This window comes from Ostrea edulis, chromosome 2 (assembly GCF_947568905.1).
Source record: "Ostrea edulis chromosome 2, xbOstEdul1.1, whole genome shotgun sequence".
NCBI classification, from domain to species: Eukaryota; Metazoa; Mollusca; class Bivalvia; order Ostreida; family Ostreidae; genus Ostrea; species Ostrea edulis.
The window spans coordinates 86,240,123-86,250,849 of NC_079165.1; the positions used below are offsets into that span (position 1 = coordinate 86,240,123).

Below are 10,727 nucleotides of genomic sequence, written 5' to 3' on the forward strand. Positions count from 1 at the left end.
TATAACTTCAATGCCGGTAGAAAGCACTGCAGAACTTCTTGCCATATTAACACAATGTGTCAAATATCTGTACATATTTTAAATCCTTGCATTCAAACCAGTCCCGACCAAATATTAATTATAAATCATGTACAAGCTGTCACGCATGGACGCTAATTACGTACATACAATCAATTAATTTATACATAAAATTCGGGTTCGGTACCATTACCGCCTTATTCATTATACGTCGACTTCCGGTAAGTTATCGTCCCTGATTTAGATTTTTTGGTAGGTATGATGACAATTCCTGACTGAGTTTACACCTGGACGTGTTTAAAAATCTAAGACAGGTGAACGATTGATAACACGGACAATAAAACCATAAAGATGGCATATTTCTTTTTAATAGGAAACCATCTCAGGCTGTAACCATCGTGTTTGGGGATATTTTTTCGTTGTCATATTCATTAAACTTATTTCATAATTACTAGCAATAAAAAGTTAATGGTAATGTGAGCATATTTCTTGTTATACACTCTCAGACGCTAACAGGACAATATTTTTATACAGAGCAGACAGACCGATTATGTTATGACTGTCTTGTAAGAAATGCAGGTTATTATTGCTGATAAAATGTCTAATTGAAAATTGATGGTTTATCTGATGTTAATCATTGTATTAGTAGAGTTTTATTATTACGGGCCCAAACCTACACGCCTGCTCAGACACAATAAAACCACACAGTCCGGTCCTTACCTGCAATACGTGCACTTTATCATGTGAGTTACGAGGGTTTTATTTCAGAATTTGGACTATATTTAACACAGAAGATTAAGAAACGATCAATTTATTATATTTGGTATACCAGAAAAATGATAACGAAATAAAGAGGTGACAGCGTGCTATTCACACATGGGATTATGTACATCGACTATGACCCGTGGTGAACTATAATTGTCACATCAGTGTGTGTGCAAGGAGTTTTAATGATCTTAAGGGCGAGATCTAAAGATCGATGTCGAATAAAAATCTTAATTCAAATATGTAGTCAGAGGGAAGGGGTGTGTGTGTGTTAAACCTTCCTCAACTTTCTAGTGTCCGACATCGATTTCACGATTTCTTTCTTTGGAAAGATGGGTACTTTATTTTCCTAGACTATAGTTACAGTACTCTTGTGTAAATAAACACAGCGTTATTAGTACATGTACTTAATTGTACTTTATTATCGATTTGGATCTAAATTTATCATATTTATTTTGATGAAAATGATGTGAATTCAGTTTTTGTTAGACATACAACCTACCATTGGGTCAAATGCTGTTTGTCATGCTTCATACCAATTGGTAGGCAGTTCCTGTCACACTTATTTTGACTACGGATTACTAGTACTCCGTTTACCCGATCAAGTTATAGGGCTCACAGAGGGTGTGACCGGTCGACAGTGGATGCTTATTCCTCTTGGGCACCCGATTCCACCTCTGATATGTCCAGGGGTCCGTATTTGCCCAACTCTCTATTTTATATCGCTTATAGGAGTTTTGAGATTGATCACTGTTCGTTTTCTTCACATTTCACGCAGAACTTGCCCCTTAGTTTTATCTAGATCCATAAAATTGAAACAAACCTTAAAGCAATATCAGCTGCCAATTTGGCGTTGAATTTTTTTTTTAAATTGTGATTTACGATTTCAATGACAGAAAACGTAAGATATAGAATCTTTTGTTATTAATATCTGTGTTAGAAAGTCTATTCAGAGGCTCTATATAAAGCAAAATTATAGTACAAAATATCTATATAATGCTGTACAAAATATCTATATAATGCTGTACAAAATATCTATATAATGCTGCATAATAAAAACCCCGATAGTACAAAATATCTATATAATGCTGCATAATAAAAACCCCGATAGTACAAAATATCTATATAATGCTGCATAATAAAAACCCCGAGATCTTTATTTTGATAAAATCTTCAACTTAGGTTTAATCTATCAATAATCATGGTTAAAGTTCCATACAAAACTATCATTATAGCACATTTTTACAACCAAATAACTCCCGTAGGGACCCGTGTTACAGAGAATAGGTCCTCAGTACCCCTTGCTTGTCGTAAGGAGCGACTAAATGGGCGGTCCTTCAGATGAGACCGCAAAAACCGAGGTCCCGTGTCACAGCAGGTGTGAAACGATAAAAATCCCTCCTTGCTTAAAGGCCGTAAGCGCTGAAAATAGAGCTACATCTTGCAGCCCTTCACCGGCAGTGGTGACGTCTCCATATGAGTGAACACCCAACCATCAACAAAATCAAATTTCCAGACTGGGAGCTAATATTGATTTAAAGGAAGGCAATGTAATCTGAAAAAATCTGTATATTCACACGATAAGTACATGTACGTATTTATTATATTGAAGTCAACGAATCTTTTAACACGGTTGGAACTAATATCATTCCTAGACTGACGTTTTTTACTTTCATAAAACAATTTAATCTAATTCAAACATTTTCTTTTATAAAGTGAATACAAATTTAGCTTGTTCTAAACAATATTTATTTCATGATAATCAACATATGCATGTAATGGAGAGTAGAAAAAGAGACCAAAAGGGTTACATGTATATTAATCTCTCTCTCAATGATTAGAAATTTTCAATCGTGATCTTTAGACATTATTCTGAAATGAAACGAGGAGCAATGTTTCAGTGGATGTTTCTGACACAATAAGATGTTAATATTTTCCTCGATGAATGTGTAATCAATATCAACACCTTCAATGAACAGCGAATGAAGCCAATTGTAAAATTTCATAAATTGGGACCGGCCCGGAACAGTACAGGTCTAGTCCTAGTATTAGTTCTTCTAGAATTGTCAGTTGGCTGGTTCTCCATAAACACAGGGATTCCAGATGGAGCCTGCTCATTGAATATGTTGGCTCCTACATCCGGTCTGCGATTACGGAGAATGGGGAGTCTCGGATTAGGCCTACGGAATGGAACTATTTGTCTGTTTGTTTGTGGCGTTATCACGTTACTGGTTTGCACGGTTGTGAATTGATCCGGAATTCTAGATTCCACGGTGTTCAGCACGTTGATGCCAGTACCGACAACGCCAGGGGGCTCTGAAAACACAGAGAAGCCTGAATTGATGTCCTGTTGGGACTCCCGGAAGGCGCTAATCAGACGATTGTTGGGTGGACTCTGAACATTACGGTTTCTAAGTAGATCGTTGTTGTCCTGTCCCCTTGCTCTGTTGATAACCCTGTCGTTGCCTAGCTGACGGTCTCTGAATATAAACACCGTGTTATCATTACCGTTTGTTTCCGGCCGTCGTTCTTGAAAAACAGGCAAGTTACCAATAAAGCGTGGTTCCGGCGGGAAAAAATCGCCGCCATCATCCCGTGGAGTTAACTCAATTGTTCCGTTCTCCCGAATTCTTTGTACACTTCTGTTAGTAAATCGCGGAATCAAGGATCGAACAGTTTGTCGGGATCTTGGAAACCAACAGTAACTTCCGGTGAAGCTATGGCAACAGATCTGAGGGGCGTCACATCCGGCGTCATCAAAACAATCCACAGAAAATTGCTGAATCATGTTTAATCTTGGATCGGGGCAAGTTCCTTCTCGAGGCAAGTCAAAGACTGGAGAAAAAAACCATGAAATACAAAAACATTTGTGGAATACCGATTAGATCAACTAGAACTTTAGAAACAAGTAGTAAATAACTCAACATTTTCATGTATAAAAAGACCGTCTCAAGATCTCCCATAATATGTTATGCACAAAAGCAAACGGTGTAAATGTGGTAGGGGTGGAGGTTGTGAAAAGCACCTATAAGATCAAGTGTTAGACCCCCTCCTTCACAAATTCCTGGATCCTCCTATGATGCATCACACAATTCATATTATGGATCCGCTCCAAAGATATGGGCAAGATAATGACTCGCTCTAAAGATGGGGGTGTTAATGTTTGTAATACATGTATCTTTAGTATTATATGTATAGGTGTAAATGTATGTATGCATATATATATATATATATATATATATATATAAAATTTAATTCTTATTGTATCCTTGTCTCTGATTGGTCAAATTCCAATTGAGGAACGCAAGTTATTTTTGTATAACCTGGTGTGGTATGGGGACACACCCTCTTGACAACCAGATATATATATATATATATATATTACACAATATTGAGGTATATGACGTAGTAAAGAGGTACATGTATGTATATCACACACTGCATATTGTTTTCTCTTAAGCAACTAGAGTTTATAATGCAAAAAAGTAAATTAAAATAAAAGGAAAACGTTTGTGGATGAAGTCGTTAGTTGAAATTTTGTGTCAGGTATAGGGTTTGATCGGGACGTTTTCTACGGCATTTCTCCTTACAAACGTTCGGCGATTGACTGGGTTTCCACAGAAAGTTACGGGACCACAACAACAACCAAAAAACAAAACAAAACAATCTTACAAGACATTGTACATAACTGTTTGTCATCGATACATTCCTGTTTATTACAGCTTTGTGGGTTGCGTGACTTTTATGCTACGTGTAATATTTCGTGGTTTTGGTTTGATATTGTATTTCTCTTTCAATCAACAAATGCACTTACAACTGTGGTGCGATTTGATGAGATTACGAACAAATAAAAAAAACCTCACTAAATTGTGAGAATTTGGTTGATTCAATCAACAAATTGTATTCAATATCATAAAATTAAAGTATCGCAAAATCCCTAGACACACAGTTAAGGTGGAGCCTTACCGTTAACACAGGAGGGTTCCTTTAGAAAACACGGTCCCGACTCACGACAATTTTGATAGGATAAATCACACGTTTCCCCAATGTTGCACTCTATCATCTACAATCAGAAAAATTTATATCACTTTACGAAGAAACAACATGGGACCCCCCCCCCCCCCCCCACACACACACTTTGATCACTTCTTGTTATACATCCCATTCGAGATATTTCACTCATATAGAGACCTCACTAGCGGATGATCGAACCCGGAACCACATGGATGTGATGTGAGCGTTCTTACCACTTGGGACGACTTTGTTTAGTACTCGGGTTTGGACTCGGGCTACCCGAGTTGCAATCAAACGGAAAGACTTTGAACACTTATGACGTATTGTGACATTTACACTCTACCCAACATTAACCCTGACTTTTGCCATGATTAGTGTGGTACACTGTAGTTGTATGACACTGCACATGTGTCAGATTTCAAACGATGAATGTGATTTGCTGAAGTATGATACAAGGGAGTAAGAAATTTCTGACTTGGTACGTACTCGTGTACAAACCGAAGTCGTCCTTGGTAATTCTGACCGGTAGACCAATATGTAATGGTAACACACGTGACTTCTCTGGTTCTGCTTTTCATTCACTTCATCATCTATTTTACATACTGTATTAAGGACACTTAATACGAAAATGAATAAATGGAAAAATATAAATGAAATGGATGCATGGGTCATATATACATTGTATATATATATATATATATATATATATATATATATATATATATATATATATATATAGGTTTAGTTTGGTTGTAGTAAGTGTATATTTTAAAAAATCCTACAAAAGAAAAGGGATTTGTTAATTTTATCTGATGTTCAAAATTGACAGCGATGTTCAAAATTGAAAGCGATTTAGAATTTAAATGTATTACCCACAGGGTCGCAGCCCGTTTGGGCTCGAACTCTGTGATACCATAAATATAGATAAATACATATGAATAAATATATTTATGGTATCACAGAGTTTGGGCCCAAACGGGCTTAGTCCCTGTGGTATTACCCTTCTCTATACAACTGTATACAAATTACATTACAAAGTTTCCCCACTAGTTTGGACTTGCAATGTAATGAGAAATCATGGCGATAAATCATATATTGTATGCGGTGAACTGTATTCATTTTACTTGTAAAAACGTAAACTTCGTTTTCACTTTTTAGAAAGTTTAATTTTTATAAGGAGAGCATGTATTTGTTGAACTTACACTAAAGAGAAGGTATAGCGGCCAGATAGCTAACTGCTTGACCCTAGACCCACAGTTAAGATGGAGTCGATATCCAGCGCGATGATTGTAGGGGGTTTTCCGGGTTTGTCGCCAGGTAGTATGATGTTTGCGCTAGTCAAGAATTTCATCTTTTTTTTTTACTTAAAAGCTAGGTAACTCTACATTTCCAACAAAATACATACATAAAGCAATAGAAATTTTAGATCAATTATCTTTGATGCGCGAGCAGTTATCTAAATGTATTGTATTACAGAATATATAGACCGATTGAGGATAAATATGGCTGATGAAATTATCAAGGCGATGAAAAAATACTTATACCCATACCTCACCAACGAATTAATCGATGTTCATTATATAGTTCTATAAAAGCATTGTGTAAAACAGATTATGATACAATAAATAAATAACCATATACGAGTTAAAACTAACAAACGTTTTTAAGATCATATTCTAAAATAAAATGATAATTCTGTCGAGAAAAATAGACATTGAAATGTAAATCCGTTTCCTTACCGTGCAGGAGTGACGACGAACCACATTAATCCAGGGATTCCGAAATCTGATCTGTGCAGCTAATGGCTCAAGTATTCCGAGAATCTGGTGTAAAACAATATGTAATATTCCATCACTTATTTAGAACTTTTTCTTCTACAAATATATACATCATTTACAATATAATTAGTTTTACTAAATAGTAATATATTCACTTACCCACAGGAAACGATAAAAGATTGAAAATCTCATTTTAGTGTAGTCAGAATTCTCTCATGGACATATTGGACTGTTGGACGGGCCCGTGTGAACGTCGAACCCGAGGTCTATAAATGTTCCTGCAATGACCATAACCATAAACGATGTCGGAGTCGATATATAGCGAGGTGATTGTAGGGGGTTCTCCAGGTTTGTCTGGGTCGGGCGGTTTCTTCCTGATTGTAGACCACAGGAAGCAGTCGGGGATCTTTGTTTTATTTAAGGTTCCTGTTAATTGGGATGAATCAGTTTCACCGTTTTACTCTGTATCAACAGTCTTTTTATTGAATCATTCTTTGATAATAATTCCTGTGATATTTTATAAGTAATGGATACACTTCTGATATTAGTGCTGTGATATATCGAACTATCATAATGCAGTTAATCAATTTACAACTTATTTGTATTCTTCTGAAATACAGTATAATTATGTATAATATACTTTGACGTGAACCATCGTGTTAAACGGCTAAAAGGTCAATATCTTAAATGAATAAAACCATAAAAACGATAATGACTTACCTTACACTGATCATGAATTATGTTACACAGACGCATGTCATAATTAGTTAGGAGGGCCCGGAGTCATCAAACGACACCTGACCGTGCTACAGGTAGTTACATCGTAATTAACGAAATAATTCATTTGTTTTATACTGGACGAAACTTTTATTGGGCCCTGGAAATAAAATTGTAAATGCCTTGTAAAATGCATATCTGTTTACAATCTATTTGTGAAAATACCAATAACCCATGGATAGGATGAACAGTATCCAAAATATTTTAAATACGTGTGGATTACAACGAGTAAGGAACCAACAGAGGTCTTTTAATGTAAAATACACGTACATGCATGACACAGGCGTCGTAAAAACAAAGATGGAAGGACCAATTGATGCAAAAATGGTTCAGTGAAAATTTTGATTCATCAAAGGGCAAAATATATAAAAAATTTAAAAGCAACTTTTGTTATCAAAAAATATTTGAATCTGCCATTGAAATTTAAACAAGAGGCCAATGTGCACATCGCTAACCTCAGTAGATGTTCTGCTGTTGTTTAGCTGTTGGAATTTTAAAAAGATTTGTTTTCAATCTTTATTTCCATGATAAATTTCAAAGGGTTCCAACGTAATTAAACATAAATTCATACAACATGGGGATGCCTCAACACCAGTATGCCTAACATTCATGACCTTACTGTTATGGTAGAAGGTCAAGGTCACATAAATCATGGTATGAAATGAAAGGTCTTGCCATAAGAAATCTATTTACCAAAGTTCTACCTTAAAAAGTTCAGGATATATTAAATAGGTAAGAGTTTTCAAATGTAGGTCACACTCCAAGGTTAAAGAGGTCTGGTCATAAGGATTCTATATACAAAATATGAAAACTCTTCCTTAACTAGTTCAGGGGATATTGAATAGGTAAGGGTTTTTAAAAGTAAGTCATACTGCAAGATCAAGGTCACAAGATCAAAGACCGTGGATTCACAAGGTCTTGCCATGAATACTATATGAAAACTCTTCCTTAAATAGTAATGGGGGGGGGGTTAAGAAAAAAAAGGATCCTAGTATTGAGCTAAAGAAGTTGATGGTCTGTATACGATACCTACAGGGAATTTCTTACAGTTTGTGTGAATTTCGGATCATGTGATGTCTACGTCAGGTAAAAATGAATCATCACGTACATCATAGTTACACCCCCCCCCCCCCCAATACGAATTGGGATATGGAAACCCGAAATATGTATTGCCTCATTGTTGTATTATCTAAGTGGGTTTCACTTATCATAACAATATCATATTCAGACAGTTCATCAGCAAAAATATAAATAACAGGTAAATGGCTTTCAGACAAAGGTTACTTAATGTCAATTTGTAAAGGTTAAGGTCACTCAGAACATATACCTTGTGCATGAAAAAACTTTCATTTCAATAATATTTCAACAGTTATTGATCTTTTGGACCATGGTCTTTCAAGGTCATTTTAGAAAAGTCTATGTCACTCAGAACACATACCTTATATAAGAAAAAAGAACCTTATTTCAACAGATTTTGTCATTCGTCATATTCAGTAGTTCGTTGGTTAGATGGGGTCTGTGGAACATCCATTAGTTCTCCTGATACATGTATTCTTGTTATAGATTTTCTTTATCCAGCCACATATAAAACTTTGATCCCCAATTGTGGCCCCACCCTAAACAAGGGAATCAACTTGAATCTAATCTATATCAGGGAGCTTTCATGGATTTCGTTTTACTTTAGATGGCATTGATAGAAATAAGAATATATTGGCAATTTTATTATGAAAATTCACAATAGGATTGGAGAGCAGGCACTGCCTATACAAGTCCTCTCCGAGTTACATATATTGGCAATGAACAAATGCATACAAATTTTATTATAGGATTAAACATTCTTTTTGAAGAATTTATCGATGTGTAAACTCTGGACATTTTACTCACAAACTGAATAAAAGTGCGAAGCACTTTTATGTTAAGTTTGTGAGTAAAATGTCCAGAGTTTACACATCGATAAATTCTTCAAAAAGAATGTTTGATTCTTATAATTCCAATTCGTTCCCTGCATTATCAACTTCAATAATTTGAATACTTTCCCCGCACTATGTTGTTTGTTTTCAAGCGCGTATGTATACATAGCGTTTTTGGATTTATTGATGTGTAAATTCTCGTTTAGATTGATCTTTGTCCAATCAAAACAATTGTAATAAATAACATTGGAATTATGAACTAATGAGGTATTCCAACATGAAAACACTGACGGGTTTATGTATGATTAGACATGTCATAACCTGTCCTCCTCAACGATCGGTCTACATGTATATCTAACTGAACCTCATGCATTTTGTATATCTTTTTCTTCTTGCACATTGTTTTAATCTCTCTCTCTCTCTCTCTCTCTCTCTCTCTCTCTCTCTCTCTCTCTCTCTCTCTCTCTACCCCACCTACCATTAAATGTCTGATAGGAGACACTTGTAAAAGTAATAATTGAGTATTTAACTGGACACATACATTAATAACAATGGAAATAGGGAAGTGGCATGCATGCACACATAATAATTAATTGTACATGTATATCAAATAAATAACTTTATAAAGAATAAATAAACAGACAAATGAATGGTTGAATAAATCTAGATAAATACACAAACCTGAGATTTTATTTTCCTTCTGACTTCCTGAATCGCATACCTTCAAGAAATATAACTGTATCACGGTAATTGACATCGACCTGTTATATAAGAGTACATGGGTTGTCCCTCTTAACCAGTGCAGGCAGCTCTGCAAGAAAATATTGGGACGGGTCATAAGTCCTTTTCACAAAATCTTTGGATTTATTTTATTTCTATCTTACGATTAAATTTACAACATTCTTTTTTTTTTTTACACATACGTTTATTACACAAAAGAAAGCTTCCACACTCTGGTAAAATTACGACGAATTTTACTCTTAGAAATCTCGTAAGAAAACGAAGCAAAGTCGTAAGATTACACTTACGCGGGAAAAGGTTTGTAAGATTATTTGGAAAAAGAGAGCTACAGATCCACTTATTCAGATTGCAGATCCACCTATTCAGATTGCAGATCCACCTATTCAGATTGCAGACCCACCCCTTTTAAAAACCTTTGATTTACGGCACAGAGAGAAATGTGCATATTTGAGGCCTTATATTGTCGTATTCTTGCATTGCTGTCTCAAAAATCAAATATAAAAACCTCCTAACTTATTTCCCTACTATATCGTCGACTGCCCTATTTCGGTGACTGACCAGAATCGGTGATCTTTTGTTTACGTGAGCGCGTTGTCGTGTCCGGGTGTAGATTGTGTCATCAATTTCGCCGTAGTGTTTGCAAACATATATAGAGTGCGTCTTCAATTTTTTCTTCTTCCGAAAATGAACTACTAGATGGAGAGTATGCAAAAAACGACACGAG

At 35.5% G+C, this 10,727-nt stretch overlaps 1 protein-coding gene across 2 annotated transcripts; it reads right to left on the reverse strand.

Moving 5' to 3' along the window:
- Positions 1 to 2,515: 2,515 nt before the first annotated feature.
- LOC125680099 (uncharacterized) lies at positions 2,516 to 10,028 on the reverse strand. Of its 2 annotated transcripts, XM_056155284.1 has the most exons (6): positions 9,944 to 10,028; positions 7,296 to 7,452; positions 6,735 to 7,001; positions 6,537 to 6,620; positions 4,750 to 4,846; positions 2,516 to 3,618 (listed from the first exon to the last, which is right to left on the reverse strand). In XM_056155284.1, exons 3-6 carry the CDS (start codon positions 6,765 to 6,767, stop codon positions 2,786 to 2,788), a joined length of 1,047 nt encoding a protein of 348 aa, XP_056011259.1. In that variant the 5' UTR covers positions 6,768 to 7,001; positions 7,296 to 7,452; positions 9,944 to 10,028; the 3' UTR covers positions 2,516 to 2,785. The 2 variants fall into 2 exon arrangements, with proteins under 2 accessions (XP_056011259.1, XP_056011260.1); XM_056155285.1 differs by lacking the exons at positions 7,296 to 7,452; positions 9,944 to 10,028 and having other exon boundaries at positions 6,735 to 7,280.
- Positions 10,029 to 10,727: the final 699 nt, after the last annotated feature.